Source organism: Vulpes lagopus, chromosome 9, assembly GCF_018345385.1.
Source record: "Vulpes lagopus strain Blue_001 chromosome 9, ASM1834538v1, whole genome shotgun sequence".
Taxonomy (NCBI): domain Eukaryota; kingdom Metazoa; phylum Chordata; class Mammalia; order Carnivora; family Canidae; genus Vulpes; species Vulpes lagopus.
In genome coordinates, this window is record NC_054832.1 from 7,455,064 (window position 1) to 7,470,691 (window position 15,628).

Below are 15,628 nucleotides of genomic sequence, written 5' to 3' on the forward strand. Positions count from 1 at the left end.
TTTTATGGAGGTTAATCAGTTTTCCAAAGTCGCACTGTAAGTGGTTGAGTGAGACTCGATGCCACCCAGTCGAGTCCAGCTCCTGCTCATCCCCGACTCGGGGGGTGCCGGATGTGCCCTCCAGTGGACCCTTTGCAGCGTGGCTCACCAGCAGCCGTGCATATGATGTACTACTGGCACCTGTCATGGAGCTATTGGATTTCAGAAGTAAAAAGAAATCAGAGGGAATGTAGGCATTAGCTGGGACGAAATGGAAAGTTTAAGAAGTAACTCAGAGGATTCAGGCGAGTATCTAGAAACAGCGTGAGGAAGTCTGCAATGCAGGCAGGTGGAAATAGCAAGCCCTCGGGAGAGCGCGCACCAGCATGACCTCCAGGCTGAGCCCACGAGACATTTCAGCAGAGAAAAGACCTCTTGGGAGAGTGCAGGGAGGGCTCCAGTGAGGATCCAGGGAAGTTGAGGAACAAGCAGAGCAGGTCAGGTGTCCAAATGGGAGTGAGCACATGGCTAGCAAGTCTTTAATTCAGATGTTCACCCTTTCTCTCCATTCTCCCTCCTTTCCATGAAAGACAAATATTGAACACCTACTGTGTGCTAGAGCTGTGGCTGCAAATGAAAATAGGTAGTAGTGGCGGCTCTGAGAGCGGGGCCAGGGCCTGAAGAGCGTGGCTCACAGGAACCCCATAGACAACCTGTGATCGCTCTTCGTAGCTGTCTGCATTTGTAGCCCAGGGTCTCTGGGTGGCATCGAGGGTCATCGTGGTCTGTGTCTGCCTCTCGGTCTGCCACTCTCATTTGTGGTGTTTTACCTGGAATTAAGTGCTGCTCCCTGAATGCGTGCGCTGCTTTGTCTTTGGAAACTGTGTCCTTTCCATGGTGCTCCATTGCTCGAGGGATCATGTCCCACCACCTCCAAGAATCATTTCCGAGGCCGCTGAGGATAGTGCTCGCCATGTGGTGCCTGAATCAGTGGGAAAACTTATCGCATGGTGACCTGGGAAGCTCTCGAGAATGGAATGTAGCTGAATGGGCTGCGGTTCCACATTGCATGAGGCCACGGAGAATTGAGGAAGGGTGTGCATTTGGGGCAGCCTTCAGTGGGGAGTGTCTTAACGTCTGTTCCCAACCAATGAGGGTTGAGGGCTGCCTCCCATCATATTGAGCCGTCTACACTTCTGGGCTCAGCTAGGACACCAAAGGGGGCCCTGTGGAGCAGCAGGATTGGGGGATGCCCCCAGGGTTTCCAAGTCTAGGGGTTTCTTAGGCTTTAATCTGATCAGTCCTCCCTGTGTCTGTCACCCAGTCAGGTTTTCATCACCTATCTGCCACTCAGGAAAGGGTGGAGGGCCCCTCCCAGGGTGGTATAAAATCCTTTTAAGGGTAGTTTCCTCTTGGGGGTGGGGGTTTGTCTCTGCCTGCCTTTCTCCCAGCTGTCCTTTATCCCTGTGAGTGAGGGGCTTAGCATTTAGAGATATAAAGGTTGCCTGGTCTGACCTCCCAGGAGTGTAGTCTTCCCCAGAGCATCATGAATGGTACCTGAAGCTTCCTTGAAAACCGTCCTTGGAAATGCATCACTAAAAACCACCCTTCCCTCGTTGGACAGTTCTGACTGCTGGAAATTTCTAGCTGAAGTCTATTGCTGGCTTGTACCCAGGGGTTCCAGCTGGGCATTTTTGAGCACAGCAGAATGCGTCTGTCACCTAGGGTAGGCCCCCTCTCTGCTCTAGGCCTATGCTAGGCTTGTAAAATATCACGGAGACATGGACACCTCCCCTCCAGGAGATCACAGCACGGTGAGGCCTCTGAAAATGGCAAAGCAGTGTGGGAAGTCCAGCCATCCACAACGGTGATATGGTGGTGTATGTGTGTGTGTAAATGTGCATGCCTTTTAGCTTGTCATTTGGACAGGCAGGGTGTGTGGAGTGAGGGTGTTGTGTGTTACCTGTGTGCAGGGTCCAGAGACTGAACACCCTGGGTATTTGGTCAGCTTGTCATCCAGTGTGGTTCTAGCCCAAAGGGGTGAGCAGATAAGTACTGGTGGGCGTGTGTTGGAGTCATGGCCTTGAGAGTTCGGGGTCATGAGAAAGGATTTAGAGCAAATCCCAGAGGGCTTTATCTAGCACTTTTTCCTAATGAAGGTGGGAGGGAGCTGTTGAAGGGTTTTCAACATGGCAGGGACAGGGGCAAATTTGAATTTTGAAAGGATTCACTGTAGGGTCAGGATGGAGAATGGTTTGGAGAGAGTGTTGGTCAAGGCACCATCTACAGACGTGTTTGAGGATGAGGATGGCCGTTCTTTTGGGTAACGAGGTGTCTGAGGACCAGTGGTTCCTGGGTGGGCTCAGTGGCACAGCTGCCATGAGGGTCCTAGGGTCCATCCTTCCCTTCAAGAGCCTCAAGGCATTGACTCATCTTTTGCTTGATGTCTTATAGTTTCTTACAGTTGTTTGTCTCAGTGCTGGGCAGCGGACATGGTAATGTCCAGTTGAAGAAGAGGGGTGTTTCTTTCTTTTTAGGGAGGAAAACTAGCTTCCAGAAGGCCCCTGGCAGCCTACAGCCAGGTCCCCAGCTGCCGGGCGGCTGGGCTTGGGGCAGCGTTCTCTGCCCCTACAGCGGGAGGAGCGCCACCCTTGAGGCACGGGCACCGGGAGTGGGTCTGGTGGTCGAGGTGAGAGCACTGAAGGGGAGGAGGTGAGAGTCTTACCCAGTTTCCTCTTCTCCACCCCAGGCCAAGCCAGGCTCTTCCAGACCCTAACTTATGACTCTGAAGCAGAGTCAAGATCCAGTTAATCCAGGGCACGGCCATGAGATCCCTTCTGATTATGCAGGCTAACGCTGTGTATGCTTTTGGTTTTTTAGATGATTCATGTTGTTAACCGGGTTCAGCTTATGGCAAGCTCAAATTCTCAGGGTGGTTTTTGTTTTTGTTTTGTTTATTATATGAATATATCTATTCCTGCTGTGTCGCCCACAGATTGAATTGTATCCCTGGGTAAGTTCTTTTATAAAGTGGAGTGTCATTTTAAAAGCCCAAGAATCCCTTGATGTGTCGTTTCTACCTTCTCGAAGCATCCACTGTATTCTCCTGTAGTTGCTTATGCGTGCGTATTGCCAAATAGGTAGGCCCCATAAGGAACTTCTGTGACGCAGGCAGTTTGTAGACTTTTTGAAATGTTTTTAATGTAGCCACTACAAAATGATATTAAGATTCCTGTTAGGCGTGGTGCAAATCAAACCTCACAGAACGTGAGCACTGGGACGACTTTGCAGGACGCTCGTTTTGCCCTGTGCTTTAGCTCTGCAGGAGTTGTCATGTTCTTCAGCGGATGGACCTATGTGACGGTCCTTGACTTTCCCCTTTGGCCTTGGAGAGCTGTAGGAGTGATGCACGGCCTGTCTGGTTCATGCTGTCATCTGCTAACTTTTCTATTCAGTTCAGTGTTACCGTGTTCAGTGCTCACACTAATTGCGTGACTAAGGACCCCTTCCAGTCAATTAAGTTCCCTAGGACTGTTTCCACCAGGCCTACACATGTTCCAGGCACCTGGGTTATGGGGACAGGGAACAAAAGACTTCATCTGTAGAGCACAGAACGTTAGTGTTTGTTTTGGTCCATCTGTCCCGCTAGCCGCGAGTTTTCCTAGCCTCATCTTGAGAGCCTTCCTCCTACCAGCTCCCACCTTCCTCCCCGAGAACTTGTGCTTCTCCCTCGTATCTTGTCCCTCCAGTGTCTGGCTGTAGGCACACCTGAATCGGGGCCAGCACAGACTTACCGAGTTGTCCCAGGCAGTCCCCCTTAGGTTTCTCCGGTCTCTTCCAGCTTGTGCCTTATTCCCGCATGGTGCCAACTTCTCCTACGTGACGCCCCCGACCAAAGTACTGTCTGAACCCCCACTGTCCGTCCGCCCGTGGGCCTGTCCTGCAACCACGCACCCACCCCGCGCTCATCTCCGCTAACGGGCTGTCGGGAGCTGCTCCTTCTACTTGTCACCACGTTCTGGGCGGTGATTCTTGGGCAGGTTATTTCAGGTTTGTGGTTGTGATTCTAAGACCAAAAACGCCTTTCTCCTTCCTTCCCTGCATTTCCTTAGGAATCTGGAACAGCCTGCAGGTGAGAGCTCGCTCGCCCTTTTATGCCTCACTTTGGCATCCGAGTGTTTCTTACCCTCAGGCTCCTGCCAGGTCTAGCTGTTTGAGGTTAGCTGTTGTTCCTTCTGTGGCTGACACATCCATTCTTTGGTGTGTTGAAATGTCTTTTGAACCTATTCAGTTCCTCCTCCCCAGTGGTGGCCGGTGTTTGAAGCACAGATGTAGTGGAGTCCTTCCGTCAACACACATGCTTCGGCGGCTCCCCACTGCCTTCCACGGTGGTGGAGGAGGGCTCTGGGTCAGGTGCGCCTCAGACATGGTTTGCTTGGCCCTCCCATTGTTTTAAGATTTTTGTTAGATTAGAGTCAACCTCAAAAAATCAGAAGATGTCATGTAAGAAAAAAGAAATCTGGATATCTCGTCCCCCCCCCTTATTTTTAAAAATATTTTATTTATTTATTCATGAGAGACACAGAGAGAGAGGCAGAGACACAGGCAAAGGGAGAAGCAGGCTCCCTGCAGGGAACCCGACGTGGGACTCCATCCCAGGACCCCGGGATCACGCCCTGAGCCAAAGACAGACGCTCAACTACTGAGCCACCCAGGTGCCCTTCTCGTCTCCCTTTGAACAATCAAGAGACCTGGTGCTTTTGTCCTGGTGCTGGGGCCTGTGCTCTGTCACCAGAGCCCTGCTTGGAGGCTTCACTCACCCACGCGACTAGGCTGCCATCCATGACCACTGGAGTCTCCTCCCCTGTACTCCGAGGTGGAGGCTCTCCCAGACCCTCATGGGCTTTCCGTGGGCCTCCAGTGGTTTTATTTCCACCTCCATGTGTCTCCACAAGCTGTAGCCATACAGCATGCAGAGCTAATGGTTGACTCCTTGTCTTTGCTCTCTTTTCTTACAGTGGGCTGCTGCCATTTTCATCACAGCCACCTCTTTGCCCCATACTCCTTTTGCCCCACTGTTCTCCCCCACCCCCAAACATCACTTCACAAACACCTGTGTTTACAGCCAACGGAAGGGTTATCTCCCCAGAAGGCCTTTTCTGACCTCTCGAGTTGTTTCTACCATTGCTTCTCATTTCACTTGGTGCACAGCTGATCGTCCTTGCCAACACCTCTTTGCACCCCTGTTTCTCCCCCCAGACTGCAGGGCTTTGGAGGGCACGGTCCTCGTCTGTGCCTTATCCATCTTTATATCCACTATAGAAGGTAGCTTGTAACTGTAGCTTGAATGATTTCTTCCTAGGCTGTAAATCTTGGAGGCCATATCTTCTTTAATAACTCTGAAGTCTGGTAGGCTTTGTGAAAACAAGCTGAAGGGTTATGCTGGCCTTAACAACACTGTGTCCCTAGTGCCTTGATGGTGGCCCCGTGGCAGCGGTGCAGGGAGTATTTGCTGAATCACATGAGAGCCTGGAGAACCAAAGACAATGCCTGAAGTGAGAGAGAGGCCCGCGCGGCAGTGAGGACCGGCGTGTAGATATCACACATATATAGTTCTTTTACCATCCCATAAAAAGGTTATGGGCACTCTCTAATTCTATCACTGATATAAAAGGATATTTTATACATCTCGGTATTATTTGCTCTTCAGGTGATGAATCTGACCTTGAACTGGAAAGGAAGTATAAGGAAGATGACCGAGAAAAGACCCCAAGGAGGCCGAGGACGCAGAGGACAGAGAAAGTCCAGAAGATCCCCTCGGGAAAGGAGGCCGGGCAGATTTCCGGAGTGAAGAAACCCATCATAAGTGTGGTTTTAACGGCCCACGAAGCTATTCCAGGTGACCACAACAGGGAGGAAGGGGCAAAACAAGAAGCTTTTGGCGAGTCTGTGCTGGGCAGCCTGACAGCTTGGACCCTGTGGTCCTGGGCAGCTGGCTCACTGACGGGTTCTCCCTCTATTACCCGTCCCTGCAGGGTCGTTGTGGATAGCGTCAGAGGAGAGGTAGTGGGGGTGCTGCTGTTGCTGCCATAGGCCCGATCACAAGAGCGGTGGCCAGGGAGCATGCTTTGTTCCTTTGTTCCTGTGGCCCGGCCCCCACTCAGGGGTGCCCTCCCCTCACTGCACTCAGCAGGGTGGTCCCTGGGAGAGACAAACCCGCTCAGACCAGACAGATGCACCTGCTCCCTGGAACCTGCAGTCTCATGGTCCCTCTGCCCAGCTCTGTCTTGCATTTTTAGTGGGCTCATCACGTATTTTATAATATCAGAGATTTCTGTCTCCCTTTCCTTTCACATAAAATAGAGTGGAGATACTATAACTACCTTTTTTATAAAAGGTCTTTCAGGAAGGGATACTTTAGACAAAAAGCGGTTTATGATAGTAAGTTCCAAAGTATTATAATGGTTCTTTTTTTCCTATCCACTTGGGGTGATAGTTGTGCAATAATATTTAAAAATCAGGGGTGGGATTTTAAGAGCAGCTACAGCCTGTTAAGCCTCTCTTTCCAATGGTAATAGTAGTCACTCTTTATTTAAAGTGGAAATGCCGGGTAAGTGCCTCTTTATACCTCAGCACAGAATAGGATGATTGGTAGGAAATAAGGCACATAAAAATATGTGGCTGGAAGAACTTTCTGGAAAGTCACATTGTCTGCACCAGCCGACTTCAGAGCAGTATCGATCAGGGGAATGATTAACCTCGGAGAGGGAGCAGCTCTTGTTCTCTGCCACCTCTAGTGGTTCCCACGGTAACTTCTTTATTTTTTTTATTTTGTTGTTTTTTTTTTTTTTAAAGATTTTATTTATTTATGCCTAAGAGACATATAGAGAAGCAGAGACATAGGCAGAGGGAGAAGCAGGCTTCCTACAGGTAGCCTGATGTGTGACTCGATTCCAGGACTCTGGGATCATAACCTGAGCTGAAGGCAGAGGCTCAACTGCTGAGCCACTCAGGCTTCCCCCACGGTAACTTCTTTAAAATTGATGGCAGTCCTTTGAGATTTCTGTAAGTGGGGGTAAAAGTGTTACTGATATCCTTTGCTATTCTAGAAATGGGGTAGATGGGAGCCTGTTCTTTGTACTTGATACGTGCATGTAGGTGTGTGCGCATGTCTCTGCTATACAAGGTCTTTGGCCATTTGTATCCTAGACTTGCATAAGCAAAGGGACCTTTGAGTTTTTCCATTCCACACCCTTCATTTGCTAGGGTGGAAACAGGTCCACTGATGGTAAGGTCATGTCATATGTGGGACTAGACCCCTGGCAGCTGGGGTTCCTGTTCATGGCTGATGGATGCCACTGCTCCATGTTATCTTGATGCAGTTTTCCATTACTCAAGGTTGGGCACAGGTAGTCCTGTATAGAACTGGGGAAGTAAACATAGGTGTATATATGTCCTGTCTTCTATATTTTTATTAACAGATCCAGTGCAAATTGCTTCAGAAGGATGCTTTTTAAAATTTATTTATTTATTTGAGAGAGAGAGCGAGAGAGCACATGTGCATGCATACATGAGCAGGGAGGGGCAGAGGGAGAAGGAGAGAGAATCTTAAGCAGACTCCACACTGACCATGGAGCCTTAGTTGGGGCTCCATCTCATGACCTTGAGATCATGACCTAAGCCAAAATCAAGAGTGGGATGCTCAACCAACTGAGCCACTCAGGTGGCCCAGAGGATATTTTGATAGGTTACTAGAAAACTTGCCCTTTCTTCCCTGCAAATACACGTACACACACAGACATAGACACAGAAGTGAAATGTGTGAATTGTAGGAAAACCGATCTTGCAAGGGAGCCCTGCAGTGAAGAAACACACTTCCAGGGCTCTGCTCCCACGTGGGTGAGGTGCCTCTAATGTGCGGTGACTTGTACCTTCATCTCAGGTGCCACCAAGATTGTTCCAGTGGAGGCCGGGCCCCCGGAGACAGGCGCTGCAAACCCGGAGACCACCACGGCCGACCTGGCGCCTCGCAGAGGGTACCAGGAGTATGCCATTCAGCAGACACCCTATGAGCAGCCCATGAAGTCCAGCAGGTAAAGTGTCTGTTCCGTGTGACTTCAGCTGGAGCTGGACTCCAGTGATGGCCAGAGAGGGCCAGAGGGCCAGCCCGTTGGTTTATCAAGGACTCTATTTGCAAACTGAGTTGTGGAGGACGTTGGTTTCTTGACTCAACCTAAGAGTCAGACCCTCTGTTATACCTCCGTTATGGTTCTTAAGTGTTTACGAGCCCACATTGCTTCTCTGAAATGTGTGGCAGATCCACAGGTTTTTGGAACTGAGCACCAGTTGGCTTTAATGAAGATGGAGCATTTTACTCAAGGCAAACATACATTCAGCCTTAATAAAAAGAGGTATAAATAAGGCCTTAGTAAATTTGCTCATTTTTAAAGTTACACATCTTATAATGAGAAAAAAATCTTTATCATTCCCCTACTTTTAAAAGTAATACAAGTATTTTGTAGAAAGTTCCAGCACTCCAGATGATGTAGGGTTAAAGTAACCCATAGTTCTTCCAGAGGTAGCTATTGTTGACAGTTGGGTCGTACATCACCATAATTTTTTCATGTTATACTAAACTACAGCACTTTAATTTTGTTATTTTTTTCTAATGCGAAATAGCAAATGCACCATTATCAACTTTGTTTTGAGCTTAGCACACCTTGAAAATCTTTTTCAGTACACATTTTTAAAAAAGCGTTTGCTATTGAATGGGTGCACTGTAGTTTATGTAGCCATTGCTTTATGTCCATTGCTTGATGGACAATGCTGCCCTCAAGGTTCTGCTACTTTTGTCTTTCAGTACTTTTTCATGACTTCCTGGGGGATAAATTGCTAGAGTTGAAATTGCTGTCTCAAAGGCTATGAGAACTTAAAACTAAACAACATTGAAAATTGCCCTCCAAACACATTGGGTCAGTTGACAACCCAGAGTGAACGAGTAGGTACATTTTGCACACCCTCGCCAGGGTCTTCATCTCCACCTGCTCAGGTGGCATAGCAAACTGATCATCTGAGCTCTGCAGTTTCCTAGCTGGGAGGAAAGGCAGTGAAAATGCCCAGTTACCACTGGGTTTCACCTGTTTCTGGAAGAGGGGAAATGAGCCATTCTTGAAGAAAGCAAAGCTTTTAGTGCCAAATAGACCTGGGTTGGCTCTAGACTCTTCTGCTAGGGTTCAGCTCAACAGATCAAATGTCCATTATGACGCAGGCATTGGGAAGGAGAGAGAACAGGATGGATATAGCTGTTGTCTGGATGAAGCTTTTACTCCATTGTATTTGGCACAAGTGGGTTTGCCTCTCAGCCTCCATTTTGCCAGCCGTAAGATCGCCTCCAGTACAATCTGACTTTGTTTAGTGGTGAGAATAAATGACAAAATATATGAGCATGATGTCATGTGGGATGCTTCATTAATTTGTAGCCTCGGTCCTGTATCCTTACAGCTATGAGCAACTGAATTTATTGACGAGGTTGTAAAAATACTCATTCCTTTGGCAAAACTGTCACGGAATTAAATTTGAAGATCATTTTGGTCTCAAGTTGATTTGTAGACTTTTACCTACCTGCACAGGATTTCGAGGTCCGCTGGGGAGGGGTTCAGCTAACTGGTCATCTAATTAATAGGCAAATGGACACAATGTTTAAACAGCAGGTTTAGGCTGTATTCCATTTGTCATGTATTTCTATTAATATTTATAGTACAAACTACAAAATAGGAAAGAGACTTTCTTTGCATGACGATTTTGTTTTGAAAAAAAATACAGATACAGACTTCTAGGTTACATCAACATATCAGACAGATTCTCACACAAATATGACACAGACAGATTGCATAGAAAATTGGGAAGTCCAGAAAACTGGAAGGACAAGCATCATTTGTAAATTTTTTTTTTTAATTTTTATTTATTTATGATAGTCACACAGAGAGAGAGAGAGAGAGGCAGAGATACAAGCAGAGGGAGAAGCAGGCTCCATGCACCGGGAGCCTGACATGGGATTCGATCCCGGGTCTCCAGGATCGCGCCCTGGGCCAAAGGCAGGCGCCAAACCGCTGCGCCACCCAGGGATCCCTTTTTGTAAGATCACTACCGTGATATTATAACCACTGTTAATTTTTTTTTTAAAGATTTTATTTATTTATTCATGAGAGAATACACAGAGAGAAACAGAGAGGCAGAGACATAGGCAGAGGGAGAAGCAGGCTCCATGCAGGGAGCCCGATGTGGGACTTGATCCCGGGACCCCAGGATTACACCCCGGGCTGAAGGCAGCGCCAAACCTCTGAGCCACCTAGGCTGCCCACTGTTAATATTTTTAATGTATTTCCTTTCAGCCTCTTTTCAGCCCACATAGTTTATAAAATTGACTTTCTATTTTCTATTGCAATTTTGTATCTTGCTCTTAATACCTCATCTCGTTGTACTTGATTTCCTCTATTACTCAGATTATTCACAAATTATTCTGTAGTGACACATTAGGTCGTGATGAGGATGCTCTGTAATCTGCTCAGTTCTTCACAGTGCAGCCAGGGAGATTTGGTAAAATGCCATCTGATTGCACCCTTCAAGTCCTCACTGCTGGTAGGAGAACTTGGCCTGCGGGGCCTTCTGGGGCTGCCGCTGCTCCAGCCATGTCTCTTCTGCCCCCCATCGTCTCTGGGCTCCAGCAGGCGCTCTGACGCTCTTTGTACTTCCTTGATCTGGTCTTGCAGGTGCCTCTTCCTCATTTTGGATGCCTCCCCTTTCCCTGGCTTGCTTAACTCCTGTTTATCCTCCAGCTAGCTGTCTGCTCAAGTGTCCAGTGCTCAGGACAGCCTGCCCTGCCCCCTAGACTGATCAGTCGGCCCTGATCTGGGCTCCTGGAGCATCCTGCCTTTCTCCATCACTGCAGGGAGCTGGTGGTCCTTACCTGCTCATTTCTCTGGTTGTAAGTCCGGCCCATCCCTTCCCCCAGAAAGTGCGCTCCAGGAGAGCACGAGATGTGTTCGCGTTTGTCCCTGTTGTGTCCTCAGGGCCTGGAGTACTTTTTTTGAATGAGTGAAAGAAGGAAAAAAATAAATAAATGTGCCAACAAGATAGTTCCTTATGTTGGGACCTTCCAGCAGCATTCCACGCTCACCTGTTGTGAAAAGTCCTGCAGGGAGCACCTTTGGTGCAGTTTTGCATTCGTTCTTTCAGTAGATTCCCAGAAGTGGAATAACCAGATCAAGGGGTCTGACCTTTAAGAGCTCTCTGTGTGATCATGTTCTAAAACACAGCGGCGAGGGTGGCCCTCCTGCAGGGGAACACTTGGAGTGAAATAACTGATCAGCAGTCATGTGGGCATTGCAGCTCTGAGTGTCCGTTCACAGTCCTAGCGAGCAAGGCTTGCGCTTGAGTCAGCTGTAGGCTGCTTAGCGTCTTCATCAGATTCATGACCCTTGGTGGGAAGAGGGCACTGAGGGCTTTATCAGGTATTTGTGTAAGAAAACAAAACAAAACAAAAAAATCAGAGCAAAAGATTCTCCTAAGACCATTTAGACCTTGCATTAGGGGAGAAAATACTGTGATTTGTTTATTTAATTAACGTTCTGAATCCAGGGTTTCTTTTCTCCAGTGTTCTTTACACCAATAAAATCTATCACCTTCTGGATTTCTTTGTCATTTGAGAAAGATCCAAATTAGTTTCCTGAAATTAGCCTTGGGTTTAGCATGCAGGCATAGTACTGACTTTCAGATTTGAATATTTTAATTACATTATGTGAATGGTACCCTCTGGTGTTTATGAACTACAGTCGATTTGAATATTTTTAATTTAAAGACAAGGCAACCTGTGTTGATCAAACATAGTTATATAGATAGTTTCCATAAATGTAGACTTTGCAATTACAGTGGATACAGCATAATGGTGTCTGATTAACAGCAGTAAATGCTTGTCAGTGTTTCTGAGGACCTTAGGGGACATTTGGGGACAACCTGGACCTAGGTCTAGAGGGAGCGATTATGGAGGAGAGGAAGCATCACCTGCTTGTCCCGCTCATCTGCCAATTCCGGTCCCTGCTGCCTGCTGTAGTACTTGGGTGATTGTCGTTCACTGATTTCAGAAACAAGGTAGAGCTGTTCCAGTAGCACTGGGAGCCCCATGCAGGGGGCCTTCTCCATGTGTGGGGTCACACTGGGGAAGGGAGGCATGGGTGTGATGTTTGCAGGCTCTAGAGGCTCAGTCCACTCACTAATTATATGACCATGGGCAGGCACTCTGTTTTGTCATCTATACAATGGCTATAACAATAGGGTTGGGAGTATTTAGCATAGGGCTTGGCATACCACATACTCAGTAATCACTAGCTGTTAAGACCATCGCATACATTACATGCTGCCATATTGAAAGAGAAGGATCCATGAAGCAGACCATGCTTTTATTCTCCATCGCATACACAAAATCTGCCACAGTGCCTGAAATGCATTGGCAGGTATTCATGAACGACAGTCACTAATACGTGACAGTTGAACAGCAGCTGTCTTTTCCCATGTGAGTGCTTGAACTAGCCATGGTGAAGGAGCAGGATGATGGAGATGGGAATGTCAGCTCTGTTACTGATGGAGTTGTGGGGGACATAGCGTGAGGCACATCAACACATAGCTTCCCGTTCCTAGGCCTTGACATTCCACCACCCTCCCCCCCATTCTTTGCTGCCAGCCAGGCCCATGCATGCCCTCTCAGCTGAGCACTTGCTGCACCACCTGTGCCCATGGGCAGACCCTTCATTGCCAGAAGGGCAGACATGGAGCTCAGCTCATGACAGCCAGCTCCCCAGTCAGGCCAGTGCACTTGCCCTGGGAGGACTCAGGGATGCGGGTCTTTCACTGATGAGTGGTGGCAACGGGTCCTCCCTGGCTGCGACAGCTGGTTGAATGAGCAGGCATGTGTGGATTGTTGCAGCTGTTGAACAAACCCAGGCAGGGGCACCTGGGTGGCTCAGCTGATTGAGTGTCTGACTTCAGCTCAGGTCATGATCTCAGGGTCCTGGGATTGAACCCCACATGGCATCGGGCTCCCTGCTGAGGGGGGAGCCTGCTTCTCCATTTCCTCTGTTTGTGCACCTGCGCTCTCTCTCTCTCTCTGTCAAATAAATAAAATTGAAAAACAGAAAACAAAACAAAAACCCAGGCAGATTGTATCTAATCTGGTGGAGCTGATGGAGCTCATTCCGGGATAACCAGTTGCGTAGCCAGAATACATCCAGGTCGGCTTTGGGGCACAGCTGGTTGTCCTGTGTGGTGTGAATGACATATCCTCCGTCCTCTTTCTCCTCTCGCCTCCCTCTCCTTCTGTAAGCATTGGGCTCAGACATCTCTTCAGCAAGTCTCTCTTCTACCTCGGTCCTGGTTAGATGTTTCTCTCTCTCCCTCTTTCTCCCTCTCCCCCCATCCTGTGTTCCTGTCACCACCGACCATGCTGTCGTGCAAGCGTGTGCCGACCTGTCTTCTCCCCACGCTGCCCAACACGGTGAGGCCCTGAGGAACAGGGACCCATACTCGGCCCTGCGGTCCTGCTCAGTGCCATTTGGTTTACCGCGAGCCTTTGGTGTCTGGTTCCTACGGAGGAACTGAAGGTCCTTGGGGAGGTGCTGTGCCTCCACCTGTAACAACGGTGCTGTTGTCTCTTTCTAGGCTAGGGCCCACCCAACTCAAGATCTTCACATGTGAGTACTGCAACAAGGTCTTCAAGTTCAAGCACTCGCTGCAGGCCCACCTGAGGATCCACACCAACGAGAAGCCCTACAAGTGCTCCCACTGCAGCTACGCCAGCGCCATCAAGGCCAACCTGAACGTGCACCTGCGCAAACACACTGGCGAGAAGTTCGCCTGCGACTACTGCTCTTTCACCTGCCTGAGCAAAGGGCATCTCAAAGTGCACGTTGAGCGCGTGCACAAGAAGATCAAGCAGCACTGCCGCTTCTGCAAAAAGAAGTACTCCGATGTCAAGAACCTCATCAAGCACATCCGAGATGCGCACGACCCCCAGGACCAGAAGGTCAAGGAGGCCTTGGACGAGCTTTGCCTGATGACCAGGGAGGGCAAGCGGCAGCTGCTTTACGACTGCCACATCTGTGAGCGCAAGTTCAAGAACGAGCTGGACCGTGACCGTCACATGCTGGTGCACGGGGACAAGTGGCCCTTTGCCTGTGAGCTCTGTGGCCATGGGGCCACCAAGTACCAGGCGCTGGAGCTACACGTCAGGAAGCACCCCTTCGTGTACGTCTGTGCCATATGCCTCAAGAAGTTTGTCAGTTCCATCAGGCTGCGCTCCCACATCCGTGAGGCCCATGGGGCTGCACAGGAGACTGGGCTCTTCACCAGCTCCATCAACCAGAGCTTCTGCCTCCTGGAGCCTGGCGGGGACATCCAGCAAGAAGCCTTGGGGGGCCAGCTGCAGCTGGCAGAGGAGGAGTTTGTGTGCCAGGGTGTGAATGCGCCCAAGGAGGCCGCCTGCCCTGCAGATGCCCAGCCTGAGGAGGGACGGAAGGAGCCCGAGGCCTCTGTGGGAGAGCCTGCCCCACCTGTGCACGCAGCCACCCCCCAGCCCCAAAGTGCTGCCCTGCCACCCTGCGAGTCGGAAGCCACTGTGGACTCCTCAGACCCGCATTCGCGTGCAGTGGTTTCCGATGGGTTTTTGTTAAAGAGTGATACCTCCTCCTCGGAGGGTCGCACTGCTCCCGAGGACACCTTGGATGCCCCGCATGGAGCCTCCTCCCAGACTCAGGGCAAAGAAGTCACACCACTGCAGTCCGAGGCCAGAAGCACGGAGGCAAACCAGGAGACTCAGGGTGCCGAGAGCCCGCCGGGGTCGGGGCAGGAAGGGGCTGCCCTCCCATCCGAGGGACCAGATCCTGGTAGGTGCCTCGGCTCAGACACAGCTGAGGCCTCAGACCCTGCGCTGGCAGCGGATGGAGGGGACGTGGCCCTGCCCCAGCCTGACTCGTGCACACCTGCCTCCGAGCACCGGGCCGGCATCAGCGCGTTCATGAAGATCCTGGACGGTTTACAGAAGAGGCGGATGAACACCGGTCTGTGCGAGAGGATCCGGAAGGTGTACGGGGACCTGGAGTGTGAATACTGTGGTAAGGAGAGGCAGCGCTGGGCAAGTGGCTGGTGGAGCTCTGGTCCCAGCAGCCCCACCCGTCCCCAGCTTGCTTTGGGTCCCCTCGTGTCTGATGGGAGCTCTTGTCTCTGCAAAAAAACCACTTCTGAATGAGCTATCCTTCATTATTTGTAGATAGCAACAGGTGGCCCCCTGTGTTAGAGGTTAGCACGTGGAGCCTCTGTGGAGACAGGCAGTTAGCCGCACTGGCGTGGTCGGGCACATGCAGCACTTTATCCCAGGACCTCTGCCAGAACTGGAGCTAATGGGAATTGTTATGGGCACACGGCACATGTGAAGAATAGCATAACTTGTGGCCATGTGGTCAGCGCAGCTCTTGGTGGGGAGCCCCGCATAGAGCCCTCGCAGCGTGCAGGGCAAGCATGTGCGGTCTCTGCATCTCCTGGGTTGCTGGCAGCACCGGGAGCAGGACGCCCTGCGCTGGCCCCGGGGGCTCAGCAGAGCTTA

At 50.0% G+C, this 15,628-nt stretch overlaps 1 protein-coding gene across 11 annotated transcripts in view; it reads left to right on the top strand.

The window, feature by feature from the left end:
* ZFAT (zinc finger and AT-hook domain containing) overlaps positions 1–15,628 on the top strand; it is a 274,158-nt gene that overhangs the window by 154,586 nt on the left and 103,944 nt on the right. For all 11 annotated transcript variants that reach the window (XM_041769045.1, XM_041769044.1, XM_041769042.1 and 8 more), the window contains 3 exons: positions 5,690–5,878; positions 7,922–8,072; positions 13,690–15,140. In XM_041769045.1, the coding sequence (XP_041624979.1) occupies positions 5,690–5,878; positions 7,922–8,072; positions 13,690–15,140 (1,791 nt within the window). The remainder of the gene's footprint in view (positions 1–5,689; positions 5,879–7,921; positions 8,073–13,689; positions 15,141–15,628) is intronic.